Source organism: Centroberyx gerrardi, chromosome 4 (genome assembly GCF_048128805.1).
Source record: "Centroberyx gerrardi isolate f3 chromosome 4, fCenGer3.hap1.cur.20231027, whole genome shotgun sequence".
In the NCBI taxonomy this organism is placed as follows: Eukaryota; Metazoa; Chordata; class Actinopteri; order Beryciformes; family Berycidae; genus Centroberyx; species Centroberyx gerrardi.
In genome coordinates, this window is record NC_136000.1 from 9,774,104 (window position 1) to 9,796,581 (window position 22,478).

At 43.5% G+C, this 22,478-nt stretch overlaps 2 protein-coding genes across 2 annotated transcripts in view; both read left to right on the top strand.

Moving 5' to 3' along the window:
• The window catches only part of pparab (peroxisome proliferator-activated receptor alpha b), a 29,251-nt gene extending 15,829 nt beyond the window's left edge, over positions 1-13,422 (top strand). Inside the window, exons 3-7 of the mRNA XM_071922744.2 lie at positions 188-351; positions 3,563-3,701; positions 7,021-7,220; positions 10,540-10,993; positions 11,253-13,422. Of these exons, the coding sequence (XP_071778845.1) occupies positions 188-351; positions 3,563-3,701; positions 7,021-7,220; positions 10,540-10,993; positions 11,253-11,497 (1,202 nt within the window). The 3' untranslated portion in view covers positions 11,498-13,422. The remainder of the gene's footprint in view (positions 1-187; positions 352-3,562; positions 3,702-7,020; positions 7,221-10,539; positions 10,994-11,252) is intronic.
• A 3,238-nt stretch (positions 13,423-16,660) lies between these two features.
• On the top strand, positions 16,661-22,262 carry yars2 (tyrosyl-tRNA synthetase 2, mitochondrial). Its single transcript, XM_071922743.2, has 5 exons — positions 16,661-17,448; positions 18,181-18,348; positions 18,852-19,007; positions 20,409-20,579; positions 21,841-22,262. Exons 1-5 carry the CDS (start codon positions 16,661-16,663, stop codon positions 21,998-22,000), a joined length of 1,443 nt encoding a protein of 480 aa, XP_071778844.1. The 3' UTR covers positions 22,001-22,262.
• The last annotated feature ends 216 nt before the right edge of the window (positions 22,263-22,478 follow it).

A 22,478-nucleotide genomic window follows, 5' to 3' on the forward strand; every position in this document is an offset into this window, starting at 1 on the left:
GCTGCTCAGTGTCCAACGGTAGAAACTGTGGCTCAGCAAAATGCTCAGCCGTGGATGAAGGTTCAAATAAGTCATCTTCTTAATTGGTTGGCGGTGTAGTAAAGGTAATTGCTTTAACATGTGCTCGGTGTCGGTGAGGTAATAGTGTAATGACATGTTTATTAACCCTTGCGCTCGTGTTCTCTAGATGCCCTGACCCCAGCGTCCAGCCCGTCGTCGGGTGTTTACGGAGTGGCAGCGGGCCAGGAGGAGTTCTCATCTTCCAGCTCATCCCTCAATCTGGAGTGTCGAGTGTGTGCTGACCGCGCCTCGGGCTACCACTACGGAGTCCACGCCTGCGAGGGCTGCAAGGTGAGACGGGGATCACACGCAAATTATATGCTTAAACGAGACGGTTCTCTCTTCCTTTTGCATTTTACATGTTGGGCGTTAAGCTGATACCGCTATCCAGAGCGACAGTGACTGAGCAGGGATTCAGTGTCTTGCTGAAGGACATGCAGCTGTTGAAAGCCATGTTGGATGTTGTGGGGAGTATGGGACTGACACCTCTGCCTCAGTTGATGTCTCTCGCCGTCTCACTCTGTGTTGACTGTTTCTCGCAGTCTCTAGCGCCTGCTCTCACTCAATCAATATCCGTCAATCGCCTTCTCACAGACTCGCACAGGTACATGCACAGACAAGACAGCCCCCTGACTACAGGTTAAACAATCAAATCAATTAATAATATTTGTAGGGATTATAACGCGGCAGAAACTAGGCCACGCCAGGCCATAAATCCAGAGGCAGCGGCGCGTCTTGTGACTTCTGACGACTCTGAGAAGCATCAGAAACAGACTCAGCCTTCACACATGGCCACACAATCTTTTCCCAGTTAATTGTTTACCAGTCATGTTGAAGAACAACCCAAGGCTGTGTTTTTAAAGGGGCACCCGAGGACGAAGATATCTTGAGCTGTGTGTGTGTGTGCGCGTGCATGTGTGAGCCTTTGTGTGTGTGTGTGTGTGTATTAGACTCTGCCCTTTGTGGGTGTGTTAGTATTTTGTATTCTTTGTGTTCAGTCAGTCAGTGAATCACCTCAAACTGAAGGGAAGATAAACGACTTCTCAACGCCTCCTGTGGGTAGATATTGTAGAAGTTAAATCTGCTGCACTCTGGGTTCAACTATGTGTACCGGCCAAGACGGTATGGGGTATATCATGTCGCCGCACTGTTACATCAGTCACAGCTGCAGTTCACTGAAGTGTGTGTGTGTGTGTGCATGGGTGTCTGTGCATTTATGCGTGCATTTATACTTGCACACTTTTAGTACAGCCAGTCTGGAAGTGTACTGTATGTACGACTGTGTGTCTGTTTTTGTGCATTTGTGGATGTGTGTGTGTGTGCCCATGCATCAATACATAACTATCTCAATTGAACGGAGGCCTTGGTCGGCCATATCTGTCGTCGGGGCAGAGTCCCAGTTATGTTGCCAACGTGTGGCTAGGCTGAGCCAACTCATAGGGCTGTAAAATCCCAAGTTATCACAGAGGTCAAGGTAAATGTGTTCAGCTCAACATCTACCTATAGCAGGGAGCCATTAAGAGGCCCCGGTGTGTCTATCGGAGAAATGACCTATGACATGCCAAAGGGCAATGGTGAAGCTCGCACATGCAAACACCGTCACATTCACATCACATTCACACACACGCGCACGAGATCACACAGATGCGGTAGTGTGATCGCGTCACTTATTGATCCGTTGCCACACTTCCTAGCCACAACCATAGTGTATGCCACCCTGCTCGAACAAACATACAGATTATTGAATGCATAGATGTAGGATGCAATGTATAGTTCACTGTTCACTGTCCATAGTATGTCTTGCATGGTGTGTGAGGCCACGTCATCTCTGCAACTCTGCAAGTCAAAATGTGTCTGCACCGATTACATTCCTTAGTCTTGGTGCTTAAAGAAGAATGCCGTTGTCATTTAGAGTTACAGCCCATTTACTACTGTCTACAACATCTAGTTTACATTTTCCCAATCATTTTGCACTAAATGCTATGTAATTAGATTTTTTTTAACATTTTACTTACATACTTTTTCTTTCTTTTTTTAAATACAAACTTTACAGTGTCAAACCTAGCTTGAAATGAACTGATGTTCCGGCTAACAGAGACATCTCAAATAAGAAGACATGGAGGTAACACAGTTTGTAAGGCAGCTTGTTTTTGAGGGATTATTTCCTGGTGGAGACTTCCATTTCTCCCTGTGGGTGTCAGGTGATTGACAGTAAGCTGAGCGTAACACGATCACAAAGGACGTCTACTTCCTATGTTTTACATTTTGACAAGCACGCCCTCCGGCTTCGCTCATCCAATCAAAGAGCCTGAAATATTCTCTGGTCCAATGGGAGGTCTCTGAATGCACACACTGATATGAAAGTCTGTGCAAGAAAATGAATGGCAGGAAAACCAGTCCTGAAATCTCCAACTATGCTGAAAATGTGCAGACACCACTAGGGATAATGGAAAGGAGAGGGGCAACCTAGACGCACAAATAAAAAATAAAAAAAGCAATGGTATGATCCTTTAAAGCTGTTCTGATGTTTTCGGTAGATGTTTTCTGTACAACTACGTCAAACACACACACACACACCTCACGTGCGTCCTGTCCTCCTGTTGTTTGGTCATGGGTCAGAGAGGGGAGAAGGCTGACCCATGTGATGTCAATATTCCGACCCTTTACAGGCACAAGAAGCCATGGTATGAAGTCCATTTGGCCTGAACTGGGATTCTGCCCTGCCTTCATGTCACCCTTGCTTTGTGTGTATGTGTGTGTGTGTGTGTGTGTGTGCGTGCGCATGTGTGGGGCAGGGGTTAGTGGGTGAGAGTCAGTGACGGAGTGTTACTTAACTCACATGCTTGCATGGTTGTAATGCGTCTGTGCAATCCTCTGTATCGTATATCATATGAGCATGTGTGTCTTTCACGTGTTGTGTGTGTGTGCGTGTGTCTCTGAGTATGTATTTTGGCACACTTGATGCAATTTTTTGGAGAATAATACGAATTTGTTATTAAGAATGGCTAAATGTGTTATTAAGCAACTCCCCAGTCAATTTCTACCCTCCAGCCAACCGCAAACACACCACTTGATCCATCCATTCGTCCCCAAAGTCAGATTTTGCTTTGTGAGGGTTGTGCAAGCTCAGTAAAATTGATGGTGAAATGATAACCATGTATATCTAAGCTGATAGTATCACGCGCCCTTCAGATGGGAGTAAATAACTGCGTTGGTAGTGGCTTCTTTCTTAATTTTTGGATGCTTTGATTGGTTGCATGTTGCTGACTGAGGTTGTTTGAGGACAACTCACTAGATTCTGTGACATTTCAAGTTTTATCAGTTTCACGGTCTCTGGCGTTCAAAGGTTATTGTATGAAAATGATTCTTAGCCCAGCACTGTCAAAATATCAACAAACAGTGATAAAAGTTTGAGGTTTTGCTGCAGCATGTTTGTGAGCACTATGCAATGTTTGGGATTTCAACAGTGTTTTTTTTCTGTCCTGTCTCCTCGCTCCTCCAGGGGTTTTTTCGGAGGACCATCCGTCTGAAGCTGGAGTATGACAAGTGTGAGCGCCGCTGCAAGATCCAAAAGAAGAACCGCAACAAGTGCCAATACTGCCGCTTCCAGAAGTGCCTGTCGGTGGGCATGTCCCACAACGGTGAGTGCCGCAGGGCAGGACAGGTCCGGGCACTGCTTCCAGCCCGGCAACACACACACACACACACACACACACACACACACACACACACACACACACGCAGACCTTGTTACTTACAAACATACGCTATTTAACACCACAGTTGTGCAGGTGCCAGGAAAGAATGAACACACGCATGCACACACACACGCATACACACACACACACACATAATTACACACAAATAAGTAATCTAACACCTCACTTGGATGTTAAGTTGCAAGTCAGGGCAAGTCAGTAACTGGTGTCAAGGCCAGGCTGTCATACATACATACACGTTGTATGTCATAATATTCTACAAAATGCAATGCGTTTACCCATTTCAACACTTACACCCATCTATATTTCCCTACGACTACTTAGATGTACAACTGATACATCAACATGATCTATCTGTCTATTGGTGCGTCCTGTAACCTATATGTATGGAGGACACACAGTGCTGGGGTCGTATTGCATTGCACTGGCTGAACCCACTCACCCACCCATTAGGTGCAGATATGTGAACAGGGAGGAAAACAGTCGGCTTCTGGCTCTGTCTGCCTGGTCATGTGATTTCCAAGCTGTGTTTGTACAAGGTTGGGATGTACAGCAAACCCCCTTGGTCAGCAGGCCCCATTGGAGGGCAATGACAATCGGCTTCTCTGCACAGAGAGATTTGGAAGATCAAGACGGGATGAGGAAGAAAGTCTGTTTTTTGGAGAAGTCTGCCTCCTCTGAATGACTTCAAATAGTTGCTGTCTGTCAAACAAAAGTTATTGTCATTAATACTATCACATGTGCTACCAAACATCATCCTGTGGTGCATTAACATCACATTCAGTGACTCAAACCACCTTACATTTACTTTGACACATCATTTTAAACATACATTTTTGTTAAAACAGATGCAGTTTGTTGTTTGGCCAACTGCAATTAACTGTCCAAACTGTGTCAGTACTAAAACTGTTACCACCAGACAGGCTCTGGAAAAGACCCTGCATTGCGTTTACAGCAACACCAGTTAAACCGTTTTGGTTCTTCCTGGTGTTTTTTCTTTAACATCTTTATTTGACAACATTCCAGTTAAAAATTGAAACTCTTCAAAACTCTTCAGTCATTCTTTGACTATTTTGTTTCTGTGGCATATCCTGAACCATAAGGTGCCTGCAGATTTGAGCCTGACAGTCACAGAGGAAACACGTGCACATGCAACAGCTGTGAACACTATAAACACAATTATCTGTCTTAAAAGCACAACATCAGATTTTCATTTCAGTGACGATTATCTTTGTTTGGAACACTGGAATGCTGAGGTCAAAGTCTGAGATTCTGGTGAATGTTGTTTACTTGTGCGCTCTGTGTAAACATACAACATGGCATGCTGACCCTTGGTCAAGGTCAATGTCCTGATGGATGCAATGCATTGAAATAGATTTTGGAGATGACGTGTGCGTGTGCCGGCGCTTGCGTGTGTTTGTCTGTCTGTCTAGTAGAAGGATCAAAAAGGTCAATATAATTGGTGGGTTTGCATACAGTCTGTGCACACAATGCAGAAACTGCATACTCAGTGGGAACTGGTGGCAGTGAACTTGTGAATGCAGAGCCTGGACTGCCTCTCTAAGCATCTGTATTGATGATCAACAGAGCAGCGTTCATGTCCCATGGGCGTATTTACAAGAGGCTCCACACTGCGTCCAATAGGTATAGCCCTAGATTTTGATGATGATACTGCACTGATGCTCAGCAGTAGTATTTCTGTCAACTGCACTTCCTCTTATGGTATATGTGTATTGGGTTTCATGGGCCTAAAAGTAACCGTAGAGGGGGAGGAAGGAAATTGGAGAGGCAAGTGCAACCTGATCTCGTGAGGTCCGGTGGGCTGAGAGACCACAGGACTACAGCGCTGCTAATTTTGGAGGTTTCTGTCTCTCTGTTTGTATCGATCACCCATTGATTTCACTGCTAAGTCTGACCATACCGGAAGTTTCTTAACAAATTGGTTCAGCAGTTTCACAGGTCAAACTTTAGTCATATATACTGTCATCTCCTCCAAGCCCCCCTCTTGTTGTTGCAGTGGCTTTCAAAGTGCTTTTATTATCACACAACACACACAAGTGAAGGAACCTTTCTTGCATACAGCAATTCAGTAACACAGAAAACCACAGATCACATGTACAGACAAGATGCACCATAATAAACACGTCAGTATTGCATGTTGGGGCGGTGTGTGTGTGGGAAATGACAGATCCAAAGCATTTTATAAGTGTTGCTGTGGGGGAAGAAGCTTTTGGTTATTGTCCTGAAACTTCTTCCACAGTGCAGCCGTTGAAACAGACTCTACAAGATCAGGGAAACGACAGACTGTCTCCCTCCCACCAGACTCGCCCCAACTGGGGTCAGAGACTCATCCCCTCTCCCTGGGTCTTAGGAAATGGACTTATGCTGAGCTTAGCATCACTCACTTCCTCTCATCTTAATTAGACTTGGCTCCTACCCAGGGATCCACTGCGGGGCTTTACCTGCTTTAGATGAGCCATCCACTTTGTGAACAGTAATCTAATGGGCCCTCATGCTGTCTGCTCTGTCCTGCTCAATAGGCCTGGATGTGTTTCATTGCTGGTTTGCTCTGTGGCAAGCAGGGAAATATGATCTCCTTTTACACTTTTATAGTCTCATAAATGCAGGTAGTTGGTGCAGCTGCGGTGGTTAGGATTGAATACTGAACATGTTCTCAAAGAGTGACGTGTGTGTTGTAAATGAAGCAATGCATGCAGGTGTTTTAATTTGTGTGTGTGTGTGTGTGCATGCTTGTGCACACCAGCTTGTGCCCATTTAAGTTGGTGAGGAGGGGTTAAAAACAGTTCAGATCTAATCTCATTACTCACTTAGGCTCAGGCCGTCTGAGAGAGTCCTTTTGTACAAAAACAACACTTTGTAGTGTTCAAACATGCACTTCACACGTCCAGTGCCCACTTGCAACACACACTGTAATGTTTTGTGTTGTATTGTATTCATCCATAGCTTCCTAATGGTCAAATGCGTAAAGAGTTAGCTGCTTTTTCTGTTTTCTGTTTCTTTGTTTTTTGTTGAACTGAAACATTTCAAACAACTGAAACGTTTCTTTAAATCTGTCACTTACTCTCTGTATTGCATTGCATGGGGTGTTGCTATTTCTAAAATCATAACATTATACTGAAAGTTAAAAATCCCTATGGAAATGACCTAAAGTCTTTGATTCTACAACATTTTATCCTAACATTTTATCTATCTGCTCTGATTCTGTTGTTGCTCTCGACAGCCATCCGTTTCGGCCGGATGCCCCAGTCCGAGAAGCTGAAGCTGAAGGCGGAGATGGTGACGGGGGACAGGGAGGTGGAGGACCCCCATCTGGCCGACCAGAAGACCCTGGCCAGGCAGATTTACGAGGCCTACCTCAAGAACTTCAACATGAACAAGGCCAAGGCCCGAACCATCCTCACCGGCAAGACCAGCACCCCTGTACGTGGAGTAAGAGTAGTGGGTTGGGTTGGGGCTTGATGAGTGAAAGGTGTTGTGTGTGTGTGTGCGTGTGTGTGTGTGTGTGTGTGTGTGCGTGTATGTGTGGATTGCGTGTTTATGGCTCATTGCATTACAAACATTTCCTAACAGGCCTGAGGTTGTGTTGTCTTGCAACTTCTAATTTATCTCTTCCCATTGGAGTGATTTTATTCTCATTCTGAGGAGATTACAAAGAAATTTGCAACCAAACTTGTCCTTATGTCTCAACATGACCTGGCAACCAATACCTTAGAGATTATATGCAGCCAGCCAATGTCAGAAATAACTTGCTCAATCAGTGGTGCAAGCCAACATGCAAGCTGGACAAGGAAACATCTGTTTGCGCTGACACGGTATAAAGACCCACTGTATGAGCCCACCACTCCTCCCTCCGCCCGTCTCTCCATCGACCCCTCCCTCCATTCCCCAACCCTTTTCATCCCCCTCCCCTGTCTCACCAAAATCATTCCCCTCGCAGCCCTGCATCTTTCTCTTTCCTTTCATGAGAGGAGGGCTTGACACGGGTAGGGTTAGGGTCTGCTGCCCAGAGTTGTGTTGAATTCCATGGATGGATGTGTGTAGGTGTGAGATAGGTCAAGAGGGACAGGTCAGTCAAAGTACACACCCATGTTCAAACACAGACTTGCCCCGTTGCCTCCAGAGTTCAGAGCTTCTTGATGTTTCTGTGTCCATTTAGAGTCCAGACTGACTCTCTGGGGTCTACAGCTGTTGGAAAGCAGTCAGTTGGAAATGCATGTATTGTTGGATCTGCCCTAGATTTTGCAATATGCTCAGACAGTTTGTGATCCTTCCTCACTGTAAACTACAGATTACATTCTGTATTCCCTTCTTCTGATTTACTTCGCACTTACATGAAAAAAACCCTATCTGTGAGTTATTCACTGACCACCTGGCTCCAACAATGTCTGCCCAGGATTAGCTTTTGCTTCTCTGTGAAAGTTACTTCCTACCATTTGCCGGGGCTCAGTGTAAGAATGCTGACATGTTACATTACTTTCATTCTGAGATTTTTTGTGTATCATATGTCAGTTGAGCTAGCTGCACAGTGCCAAAGGAAAAGTAGTACACTCTTCTAATCTGTTGTCACTTGCCTTATCTTGAATCAAAATATTTGAACACAAAGATCAAAGATCAAATGTTTGCTAAAAGGTACAATTGTGTCCTGTCCAATTGTACCTTTTAGCAAACATTTGATCTTTGATCATTGATATGAAAAATGTACAACTTTATTATTCATGATACAAACGCTATTAAATAGTTAAGCACGCATTGTAGAAAAAGTGCATCCCCTGTTATCTGGTAAAATGTAATTTAATACCTGTAACTGATGTACAATATTTCCTTCAGTCACAGTGCCAGGGAGGAGTACTGAACCATAATTGTTTCCACTTTGGCTTTGATTTATGTACAGCTGCTGTCAGTTTTTACAGTGTACCTCAACTGGCATTTGGCTGTGGTCTGGTTCAACTTAACAGTATGTACAGTAAGACAAGAGTTGTGCACGATGTTGCCTTAATGATTGACCTCATGTCTGTCTTTAGCAAGCCAAGCAGCTAAAAAATGTCACCCTCTTGCTGCTCTGGTCTCTGTTGTACACTGGGCGATTTGATGGGGGAAGAAAGGGTGGCATTCCATTTTGGAGAATATAACACATCTCCCATCATCTTAATGAAAAGCGGTGGGTAAATGACACCACCGCTGCTTCCTTGTTAAATTTGAAGAAATTGTGGATTCGTTTTACATGGGTGTTAAAGTAGTTTCTCCAAGCGAATCTGCCTTTTGAGTTATACGAGGAAACTGGCACAGCAAATTCTGAGTCTCTCTTGAAGTTATGGTGACAGTAGGGTGATGTGAGTTTTGGGCTCCTTTGCTTGTGCAGGATCACACAGCATCAAGTCAGTCAGTGATGCCATAATGGAGCAACATTCGCAAAAATATCCATCAAAAAAAAAAAAAAAAAAATGTATACATGTTTGTGCACAAGGCCAGTGTTGAGGCAGATTTAGTCCAGCATTGCTTGCAGGTATTGTGAAAGACAGATTAATCCATGCTTTTAAAGGAGATTGTACCCACTACAAAACTATACATTCATTTACTTTTTCTACGCTGGGTACTTAAGATTTGATTATTTGTGACATCAAATTAGCCTTTATTATTAATTACCTATTAGACATTATATGATGATAAAGTGTAATTTTGAGTAAAACAGTAAGGCAAAAACCTACAGCTTGGCAGAGGTTCCCACATACTTTCCTTTGCCAGTGTAGCCTGTGTTTAGCATGGTATTAGTGAATCAGAGCTCTGGTATGATGTGCAGCAGCAGGTGTTAGCTTGGACTCTGTGGGAACAGTGACACAGCTAAAACCTTTTATTAGCCTGGTGTCCACTAAAGGACCAAACAGGACTAGCCAGGTCTTACTTTTTTACTTTTACCTGAGATACACTGGGATTTAGGGTTCCTTTTTGCATCTTGTTATCACCAGAGAGACTATTGTCAGCTGGGCCATAGCTTCAAATTAATTGCCATTTTGCTCTTGTGTTTATTTTGAGTTTGTCCTAGTAAGCCCAACTTTGCCCTGAGATAGAAAATATGTTATTGTCTTCTCCAATAAATTCCCCACAACCATGACAGACACTGAGGCAAAATGTTACTTAGAAAAAAAAATGGGTGTGTTGTTTTTGTGTTTATCTTGTAGCTCTCTTGCTAGCTTGTCAAAGAGCTGTAGTCTGTTGGAGAAAGTGATTTTTTTAATAAGACAGTCTCTGTAGTATCACAACAACAGATATGGTTTAATGGGTCCAATTAGTTTTTCCGAGCTTGTTGTATCAGCTAAATCACTAATGTCATGCCCCTGGCTGTGCTCTCAATATTAAATCTGCTAATATTCCTAGGGAAATTGTTTGTGCTCCAGACCCTTTTGAGCATAGGAGAGTGTTAAGGGTGACATCCATAAAGGTAGTTGCAGGGTCAAGGAGAGTGCAGGAAATGAATTATGTCATCATGGAGATTTTTAAGTGTCAATAAGGGTTCTGGGCCTCGCTCCTTACTTCTAATAAAGATTGTGTGTAGACAGTATAGCCCTATAGGCATACTTGTTTTGTGGTAAGCAGCTATGGAATGGTTGTTCATGTAGATGGGTTGCTGATTCAGCCTTATTCCATATTTATGTAGTGTACACATTGTGCCTGCATTTCTACAGGAGACCCATTTCTTCACTCTCTTCACTCTCTTTCTCCACCTTCTTCCTCATCCCTCCAGCCCTTCGTCATCCACGACATGGAGACCCTCCAGCTGGCAGAGCAGACGCTGGTAGCCAAGATGGTGGGGACAGCCGGGGTGCTGAAGGACAGGGAGGCAGAGGTTCGCATCTTCCACTGCTGCCAATGCACCTCGGTGGAAACTGTCACCGAGCTCACGGAGTTCGCGAAGTCCGTCCCCGGCTTCTCGGGCCTGGACCTCAACGACCAGGTGACTCTGTTGAAATATGGCGTGTACGAGGCCCTCTTCGCCATGCTGGCCTCCTGTATGAACAAGGACGGGCTGCTTGTGGCGTACGGTTCGGGCTTCATTACCCGGGAGTTCCTCAAGAGTCTGCGGCGGCCGTTCAGCGACATGATGGAGCCCAAGTTCCAGTTTGCCATGAAGTTCAACGCCCTGGAGCTGGATGACAGCGACCTGGCTCTGTTTGTGGCAGCTATCATCTGCTGTGGAGGTGAGGACACAGGAGAAAGCACTTTTTGTTTGAGATTAAGCTCTTAATCTGCTGTATGAAACAGTGCATGCCTTTTTGCTCTTTGTTAGTTAGTGTCAAAAGAGTGAGAATTTTAGCCTACTCTAGCTCAAGACAAATGCTCCCAGATTACAGAAATGACCTCTTGCAGAAATTTTGAAGACATTGAGATAGATGAGGAGATTATGATTATGGAGTCTCAATCAACTCTCTTTATTTACTTTTCTACCTCTCTCCTCAGACCGGCCAGGGCTGGTGAACGTGGCGCACATCGAGCGTATGCAGGAGAGCATTGTCCAGGTGCTACAGCTCCACCTACTGGCCAATCACCCCGACGACGCCTTCCTCTTCCCCAGGCTGCTGCAGAAACTGGCTGACCTCCGGCAGCTGGTCACCGAGCACGCTCAGCTGGTACAGGAGATCAAAAAGACGGAGGACACCTCACTGCACCCACTCCTGCAAGAGATCTACAGAGACATGTACTGAGGAGTATGGAGAGTGGAGGTGGAGGAGGCACGAGGAGAGGCGCTCTACGAACCATCTCCATTTTTTCAGGGAGTCAGGGACAGAAGAAGAGTCCTCCATAAGCTAGGGTTGAACCACTTAAAAACCCCTAATGCAGCAAGAGTTAGCTTTGGCTTCTGGTCAGAACAGGAGTTCCTCTGTAGGCCCAGGTCAAGGGGCTGATGGTTCTCTTGGGTCGACACAGTGCTCTCCACTCCATTACATGGACGTGCTCAGACAGGACAAGTCATGTATGTAAAGAGGTGATGTACAGCTGATTGAGCCCCCCTCTAGAGAACAGTGTATGAGATCTCTGGCCAAGCACGTGGATCAAAAAACTGAATGCTAATTTGAATTTCTTGAAGTCTTGGAGACAGCCTCCTTGGTTATACCTATGCTATCCCTACCCTGACCCTTATCAATGCCCTAAAATGAGGAAGGAAAGTGAACTTGATAGAGTCGCCACTCCAGCAGTTTGTTTCAAGATAGATTTTTGTACTGAACTCAAAGAGCAAAGAGCCATACGCACCTACATTCACAATTAACGACACCCAAGTGACTTCAGTGGCGACTGCAAAGTTCACACCGTAACGATACAGTTTTAAAGCAAGGCAGCTTCTCCCTTATTGGCTGTGCCCTATCAATGATGTCATCAAATCCCATTCCATCAGTAGGCCCTCAAAAGTGTGGCGATGGTTCGCTACTTAGCAGTCCACCACCATTTTTCTTCATCTTTATACACTCAGAGACACAATCATGGTTTCACCAGGCTTCTGAACTTAATAATTCATGTTATTTGTAAGTCTTTTTAAGCCATAATTTGTTTGTGATGACGGCCAATATTGCACACTTTAACTGTCATTTTCTTTCCTATTCCCACCAAGACAAAACTTCAACATGGAGGCTTGGCATGCATTATCTTCACTTCTGACTCAACTAGGTTCAACAAACGTCCACACACTTTTGTACTTTTGATAAAGGCAAACTATAATGGTAATAGTGTCCTTCACCCTGTAGAACAAGGTAGCAAAATCCTGAAGTTTGTATGAGATTTGATGTCATTCAAGACCGAAATGGCCACAGTCAGAGATTCACTGTGTAAACGCACCACAATGCAACACTGAAGCACAAACGTGCCCATTAGATGTGATATGAGACTATTTTATACTGGACCTCCGTTACAATGCCTTTTTCACAAACACATGCACAAATATTTGGCACTCCATCCTGTTTTGTATCCTGGTATTCAAGGGCTAACACCAAGATAAACCGCATTACAACCTTAATACTGGCAGGCTCAAAGCAGATTTGCCCCAAATCATTAGTCGTCTATTTCTTATTTTCTCACACACCGAACCCCTACTCCTCTACGTTACATATCCTCATAAACATTCTGTCTTTCTCTCAATTACTCGCATTGTCTCTCTTTCTCTCTCTCTCTTTCTCTCTCACTCTCTGCCTTCCACAGTGCCTTCAATGGCTATCTTTGGTCCTCTTCTTACCCATAGGTTAGAGTTCAGGGGTCTTTATATACACAATTTTTTATATCATGGCAAATGGAAATTGTTAATCGTTCTTTTTCACACAAGCAAATCTGAATGGTATGGCATGGAAGAGTAAATGGATACAGTGACATATGAATTTTAGTTGGTTATTTTATTTTTCACCATCAGACACATTGAGGGGAAAAAGTTTCTATGCTTCTCCTTCAGTCTCCCTAAAATGTTTTGGTATTATTGTTAGCACACAGTATTACAACCAAAAGACACGGCAAGCCACAAGCTTGCAGCTACCTGCGCTTATTGGCTTCAGTGAGCAAAGATAACAAGCCATTGTAGGGCAACTGAAGGGTACATTTGTAGACTTTCTTTCCTCAATTAGAGTCAAGTAGTGTCTGGTGATGGAAAAAGAACAAACTAAAATTCACAGTCAAGTCAAAGTATCCTTTAAAATTTTCCTGTCACTATTTTGTCCTCTGTCTCTGATGATAAATGTGCATTTGAAAAGGCCACTCCTGGATTTTGTACTAAAACTGTCTCTTGTGGAAAACAGACACCTTCCACAAAAGACATCTAGGGAACGTTGATAAGGAAATGACAAAACATGCATGTCTGATAGTTTGGATAATATATATGTGAATCTGTGAGGGAATGCTTTTTTTCCATCTGCTTATCTTACCAAAATCTCTAAATTCATCATGAATTAATTGAAATTTGGTCAAGTGGAATGGACCTAGCTTTTGTAGTTATGCCACGTTGTATAAACAGAGTGTACATAGATGAAATGATCATATTGACTGCTTGCCCCGACTTTTAACCCCCGAGGTATACAAGGTACTAATGATGATCAACTTTTGTATTCCTCTATGTTTGGTAAATACTTTTCAATGTTTTGAAATTGTACAGTAAATGTAGGTATGTATGTTCTTTTGCTTAAGCGCCACATAATTGTGTTCTAATTGAGTTGGATGATATTTTTATACTAAAGCTAAAGTATACTGTATATGTATGACTAGATCTGATAATTGTTTATTTGAAATGGCGCGGTTGAAGAGTGCAATGTAAATAGACTCAAGGGTAACAGGGCAACCGGCGATCTGAATATCCATAGATCTGAATCCAATTGGGGACATTCCTTTTGTTAATTGCCATTCTAGATAGAGAATGATCATGGCTACAGTTTGCATTCAGATCGTTTCAACAGAACTTTATTCACCCCGCACAGGACAATTACATAAAGCTCTTATGATTTAAACTGAATGCATATGTGTGCTGGGCTGTACTGTGGTACAACTTTTTGTAGCTGATTAAAACTTAATCTCCATGATTTTTGGATATCATGAGAACTATTACAGAAAGACATATTTTCAGTAGACATCATTTCTTTATTCTTCGCATGAAGATGCCATTGAAATGTCAGGCTACAGCTCAGCACTGATCATACAATACTTGTCTCCTTTTTTTTTATACTGTGGTCTCAGGTTGCGCATTAAGAGATAAAGGGGGTTTATATGCACAGAATTTCACCATCATTATCAGAAATGCTCCGCAGTTGCCTCCTCATATTGTACAAGCCAATATGTATTTTTTTTTGTCACACTTATCACTTCTCTATTTTGATCAACGGAGAAACTGAATGCACTCATAACTTGCCATAACAGTGATCACATAACATGCTATTACAGTAAGGAAGATGCAGTAACTAAGATGCAGTATATTGTTTTATAACCCGCTCCCGTTTTGTCAGGCTTTTTTTTTGCTGACTTTTCTCCTCACTCGCTGCTATATTGTACTAACTCACCAAACATTGTTATGCCATGAGTAGATTACTGACCTTCAAGCTGCCTGTACTTATATGTTTCACAGAATGTCAACCCCTCCCCTGCAGAATTCATTCAACGCAGCTAATTTTTTCCCTCACAAATTCCTGGGACTTGGAGATCCCAGGTATACTTAGGGATTAACCACAAACAATCTGTGCCTTAGCGTGTGCCCATGCCAGGAAACACTAGAGATTCAGAGGGCCTGAGACTGGCTCTCTCTCACACACACACACACACACACACACACATACACAGAGTTGTATACAGTTGGTGTCATCAGCTAGAATCTGCTGCTACTGACACTCAACAGGGCCACGCAGACAGGGAATGATGTCATGACAGATGTAGGGAAATTCATGTAAAATGCAGTAAAGACAGAAAGAGGCTCGACTTCAAGCTTCATTTTCCCATACAGAACAGTCACAATGAAGGACTCGCAAAACTAAACAACAAAATGGTTGAAACACTAGAGCCAAACTGTTAGAGGAGAAGTCATGTAAATTTGTGATGTCTGCTTACCCTTAGGAATGTCTTTTTTCTGTTGAATTGACAAGGGACTTTTGACATGTATCAGGGAAACCTAGTCTTCCTTTGTTGAACTAGCTCAGGACATAGCAAGGTGCTGTTCTTCCTCTTTTTTTTCTCTCTGTCTCTCTCTGTCGAATGAGTTTATAGCGCTCTGCCTTACAGCACACAAACACCAACAACAATACTGATTAACGTTATTACTTTTATTTTCATCTTCTCAAAACTGACAGAAAAAAAATGTAACCAGGGGGCAGCAGTCATAGGAATTAGGTATTTGATTTGGTTGTTTTTTTTTGTAATTTTTTCCTGGATTTCATGGAGTTGATGCAGTGGTTTTTGTGGCTAGTGTCATGCAAAGAGACAACAGAGATGGATGTGTCGTTAACGTGTACTGTGGCTTGGTAACAATACTGTAAATGTTTGACGAATGTATATCTAGTCATTTAAACAATGAAACAAGTTGACATTGAATGGATTTCAAAATAAAATGATTTTAAAATCCAAGACGCATTGTATGTTTGTGTGAATTAAATGGACAGCACTGTATGAGATAACCTTGTGCATATTATGTACACATTAACTTACTGTATGATAGATGGTGCCCACTTGATGACCCCAATGATATATTCACCCCCCTTTCCTCTAAAACCCAAGTTAGGTTTTTATATGAGCCATAATCCCTTAATAATGCAAACAATGGTTATGTCAGATCCTATGTATTGGTGAAGATGCGTCTATGCTAGATCTACAGACAGAGAGATTTACAAACAGGAGATATCTTTAGCCTCTTACTGTGGACAATCATGTTAGCTGGATCTGATCTAGGTTCGCCATCTACTGGTCTAAAGGCAAACCTGCACTTTGTACTATATTCTTGTGTAACACCCTCAGTGTTTCATAACAGTGTGGTATGTAGTGCACATATTTTGGTTTCATTTCTATACAGCTTTCTGTGACCTTATATATGAACCTTTACTGATCGGAATGTGATAAAGTCAGAAATATCCTTTTATCCAAGATTAGATTTATATCATGAAAATGGCAGCCTCCTCCTCCTTATACATTCTCACAATGTGCTGACTTCTAGACTAGAGAGTGGAATTATAATGAAATTAATGTATTCCTCACTTTGCTGGGGACCTCGTGCACCCCCTCAATCAAACACCCCCTGAAGATCAAAGGACCCCCTCCCCTCCGCTTTGAGAACCACTGCACTAGAGGGCGCTCTAGTCCTGCCAAACCCTCCGCGCCACTCTCCTTGACTCCTCCCCTCTCGTCTTGTCACATTGTCCAACATGGCGGCGTCCATGGTGAGGACCTGCAGGTATGTATCGCGGCATGGATCCTGTGTTCTCCTGAAGCAAGCACACCCTCGTCTCACTCTCAGGACTAAATTTCACTGCTCTTCTATCGCACATAACGGACTTTTATTATCTCTGAACAAACGAGGTATTTTGAAGGACTCTTTCCCCGAAAGCGCAGCGCAGGACCAGCTTCCCCAGTTGCTCCAGTCTGGCTCTCAGACGGTGTACTGCGGGTTTGACCCCACGGCGGACAGCCTTCATGTGGGCAACTTGCTCGCTATCATCGGCCTTCTGCATTTCCGCAGCGCGGGGCATCATGTCGTCGCGGTGCTTGGAGGGGCCACGGCACAAATCGGCGACCCGAGTGGGAAAACGAGCGAGAGGGAGCGGCTCTCCGCGGACGCTACCGAGGAAAACACACGGAGCATCAGGGAGAGCATCCAGAGGATTTTCACCAACCACGAACTGAACTTCCACGACAGCTCCAGGAAGCTGGGCACCGTGACTGTACTGAACAACCTGAGCTGGTACAAGGACTGGGGTGTGGTGGCGTTTTTGTCAGACGCCGGCAGACACTTCAGGATGGGCACCATGCTCAGCCGCCACAGCGTGCAGTCCAGGCTGAAAAGCGCAGACGGTATGAGCCTGACAGAGTTCACCTACCAGGTTTTCCAAGCTTATGACTTCTACCACCTGAACCAAGTATATGGCTGCAAGATTCAGCTGGGAGGCACCGACCAACTGGGCAATTTGATGTCTGGCCATGAGTTCATTCACAAGTAAATGTCCACTAATGTGTTCCATATAAAAAGCCTCTCTAGAAGTTCTTTTGTAGCCCCAATACGTGTCGGTTTCTCTTCTGGAGAGCACGTGACGCCAAATTCCATTGAAAAATCTGACAACGCAATGTGTCCGTGATTATTGGCACACACCAGAAAATGTGACTCAGCGCCTTCTCTGGATGGTCAGGAGCCACTCTTCAATTCGACATATATGTAATCCACCAAGCAGCACTTCGTTTCAATAAAATCTCATCTTTGAATGTATGTGAATTGGTTCACACTACTAGCTTCTGCTCTCCACTGTGTATTTTGGTGGAAGGAGACAAACCAATTCTAAAGGTTAAAAGTTTAGTTAAATTATGTGCCACTTTGTGGATTATATGTATGTTGAAGTCAAGAGTGGTACCTAACAATTCAGAAAAGGTCTTCACTCATATTTTATGGGGTACTGTATATATCTTTCCCACTTAGCAAGGACATTAAAATTGTCAGGTTTTTAATGGACTATTGAGGCTAGCAATTCTGTAAAAGTGACTTCCCAAAAGTTACTACATATACACAAAACTAAACCCACAGGTTTCAGTTCATTGTCATTGATTATGGCACAGCGTCGTTTCACTCAGGAATTAGCAGACGCTGATCAATAATGTGAACTAATCCACTTAGGGCTTTTGAAATACCCATACCTGACGTCTAACACTTGGATAACAGCTCCTGATTTCTCTCCAGAGTGAGCGGTGAGGAGGTGTATGGGCTGACCATCCCCCTGGTGACCAGCTCAGTGGGGGACAAGCTGGGGAAGACGGCAGGCAACGCAGTGTGGCTCAACAGAGACAAGACCTCTCCGTTTGAACTCTACCAGTTCTTCCTCAGACAGCCTGACGCCAGTGTGGAAAGGTAGGTGAAGTGTGATGCTCTATGGAACCACACTGTAGGCTACTTACGTAAGTACAAATACCCAATATGAAAAAAAAATATAGGTAAATTATGGATACAGGGTTAGCTATTGGTACAAGATATGCAAACCTCTCATAAATGGGTGTTTGTAGACCCATCACCTAAGCTGGCTGCTTGATTCAGAAGCTTATAAGTCATAGCTCAAATCACCACACAGTAAATCAGGTTATAGTAGACCTATTCACTAGTTGCATTCACAGAGAACCTACTTGCGCTTACACTGATTGAATATTTTTGTACTTTATAGTTAATCTAACATCCAGATACCTCAAGTCTCGGCTGTCTGAATCCAGTCAGGTCAAATTTATTTACAACTAAAATTAACAAAAGAGATTCATTACAACAGCCAACAAAGGATTTGTATACAGACAGCTAACATTAATACGGGTAGTTAGTGTATTGCAACAGAAGGTTCAGATGTAGTGTGTGTGCTTGTGCTGCAGGTACCTGAAGCTGTTCACCTTCCTGCCCCTGGCGGAGGTGGAGAGGGTGATGGAGCAGCAGAGGGAGGAGCCGGGGAAACGACTCGCACATAAACGACTGGCCGCCGAGGTTACGAAACTGGTGCATGGCAAGGAGGGCCTCGAGAGTGCTAAAAGGTCAGGATGGGGCGGGTCCTTAAAAAGTCTTAAAAAGTCTAAAATCCAATAATCTGAATTTTAGGCCTTAAAATGTCTTAAATACGATTTTGACAGGTCTTAAAAATTGATTGGATTATGAAGTTAACGTTACTTTTATAAAGTTGCATTAACTTCTCTCGCTTTTAAATGTGTTTTTGGGAAAAATGTGTATTGATCACGCTGTAACAAAACTACAAAACGAAACCAACATGGAACCAATAACGACTAATGCAAACTGTGCAGCCCGGTCAGAATTTATCGGAGCACACCCAGCTAGTGTGGTGTCGCGATGTGGTGTGTGTGGGCTAACGTTACTTTCATCTAAAATGGGCAAGTGCAAGTTCAACGAGATCTGACTCGAGAACAGCGAATTTAGTGCTTGGTTGAAGCCGGTTGAAAACACATTTGAAGCCCGCTGCACCTTGTGCAAGAAAACGCTGAAATTAGGAACGTTGGGTATAAAGGCGTTAGAGTCGCATGGGAAGTCTGAAAAACATGAATCCGCCGTAAAAAGCCAGCAGCAAACGTCTGCCATCACCCAATATTCTGGTTTCACATCGGGAGCATCAAAGTCCAGATGCAACTCCGGTAAGCGACCTCCGGACAGCGTTTGGACCTACGCCAACATTAAAAGCGGAGGTGCTCTGGACTTTACACACGGATCTATAATATCCTATAATGCAATAAACAATAAATATTATAAATAACTGTATGTGCGTGTGAGCTGCTAGGGATTCACTGACTTGCTCATGGACACTTTGGTTTTTTGCTGACATGGGGCACAAATCATCTGGTTTAAGGATGGTGTCTTTAACCACTAGTCCATCCTGCTGCCCCAATATTTATTGTTATTTATTTATTTATTTATTTATTGTTAAAAATGCTCATATCCTTCATACTTTTTTTGCCAGTATGGACGTGAAATAGGTCTTAAATTGCATTCATAATGGTCTTAAAAAGTCTTAAATTTAACTTGTTGAAACCTGCAGAAACCCTGCTATGTGACATTACATTTTTCTTAATCAGTTCCTGTACGCATGCATGTTTTATTTATCTTGTTAAACCTTTGCTTATTCAGGTTAGTTCAATTGAGGTCAAGGCTGTCTTTTTTTTTTTTTTTTTTTTAAAGGGAGATTTGACCAAGACAGCAGGAACACATAAAGTTTTAGACAGAACAAAAATAACAATAAGAACAATATGTTTGGGGCAGCTGGTGGACCTGAGTTCAACCCCCTGTGTACCCACACCAAATCCCCATCACCACCAGGATTTCTGGTCTGTAGCTGCCCCTGACCTCTGACCTCCCTGTGGTGGAGGGCAAGCTAAAAGAGAATTGCACTAAGCGGATCAATAAAGTCATGTTTAATATTATCATTACAGATGCACCAACGCGCTGTACCAGAGCAGCGTGCAGGCCTTGGAGGAGATGAGCGACGAGGAGCTGCAGGAACTCTTCAGAGAGGCTCCCTTCCATGAGCTGCTGCTGGAGCCGGGGACCACGGTGATAGACGCCTGCCGCAACGTCAGCGCCATCCCCGAGGGGCCCAAAGGGTAGGCACTCTAAGGCTGGGGACACACTGCGGGATTATCGGTTAGATTAACACCATATTTGGCCATCTTGATAATCAGGAAGGGACACCCTGATCGGAGGCTTGGTCAGGACCGACGGTCAGCACAGATTATCTGGTAGTGTGAGGGGTTCACGGATTCAATCTTAACCAGGCCGATCGACTCGCAGACTGATATGAGCTGCTCCGATCATATTGAACATGTTTGATATTTATGACCCAATATCTGGTCAGATCCTGAAGTTCGTGGAGATCAGACTTATTCCAAGAGTAGGCACTGCCAATAGCCAATGAGAGACAAGTTTACAGTGAGGTGTGATGGAAGAATTATATTAAAAAGTTATATTAGTGATAATAATAAATGATAACAATGCAGAGATAATAATTTGGAACTAATGTCTTACAGTGAATGTAAGTTACTAGCCACTACCCTTACCTTTTTTCTGATGAACCAGCTCACCTCCAGCTCTTGCTGAACAGTGTGCAGCCCACGTTGACTGTGTCTCTCCAGCTTTACCCAAATTCTGTTTTGTGTTTTTTCTTTGTTTTGATTTTTTTCAGTGCACATTTATGCACGTTGCATTAATGTGCATATTAATGCACGTTGCGCAAATTCCCACGAAAGTTAAGGTCCTGACGTCGGTGATGTTTCAGGAGTCGGCAGGATATTCTATTGGATCATTAAGTGTGTGTGATACCCCAACCTTTCCTAATCGTCTAGTGTGAGCATATTCATGACAAAAACTGTGAAATCAGTTGTTATGTGTGTGATACGATCTGCTTTTTCAAAATTAGTAAGGATTTTAAGACTGCTAGTTTGCCCCCAGCCTAACCCCCATCTCCCCTCGTCATGCCCTCTTCACCTCTTCGTCTGAATACACAGAGGGAGCCGCATTTCTTCATTTCTTTCAGAATCTACAGTATATTTACATCTGTCAAATGGGAAATTGTACATTTCCACTTAGACTTCAATTTCAGGCATTTTAGGCTTGAGATTAAGAATAGAAATGAAAACCTATGTGTGTGAAACATGAAGAGGTGGAATTGAGAGTAACACATCCAGAGGTGTCGACTGTGGTCCTCATAAAGATGGATGACAACGTGACTAGTTGGCGAGTTCATGACATATTATGCAGATAAAAAAGAAAGTGAATCTGATGCGGTTTCCTGACAGGTTGGGTAGATGCAATCTTAGTCATAACCTACGTTTAAAACACTGCTCCTGTGCATCGCTGTGTGTGCAGGTACCGCATGGTGTCGGAGGGAGCGGTGTGGATCAACCACAGCCGGGCGGACAAGCCAGAGCAGGTTCTGATCCCGAAGCTCCACATCCTGTCCAACGGCCTCACCCTGCTCAGAGTGGGCAAGAAGAACTTCTACATCATCAAGTGGCTCGGACTCTGAGGCCGCCCGCACTCTGCACTGGGACCAGTTTACTGTAATGGACTAATTGGGAAGGTAGGGCAGCTACACCTTGTCAGGGTCAGTGAAGGGACGAGGATGGACGGACATTTTGGGACATGTTGGATCGTTGGCGTTGTCTTCATCCTCGATGAGAGCCTGTGGTTGTCATATATATGTGTTCGGATATGGATGTACAGATGTGACGCTGATGTAAAGGTATGGTATTAAAAATATTTAATGGAGGGATTGTTGTTCGCTGACTTTGTACAACTTCAGTGGTTTTGGAGAGTGAACACTAGGGGTCAGCCTTGTCCCAATCATGAGGGTGGAGCAGATCATGGCCACAGCTACAGCATAGCCTGCAATGACCCCGTAGTTAAATAATCGCTCACAGTAAAATTGAATTGTATCATCTGTTGCTTGTTGTTGTTCAATTTGTAGTGAAGTTTAAAGGGGAAAGCATTTCCTCCAAATTAAT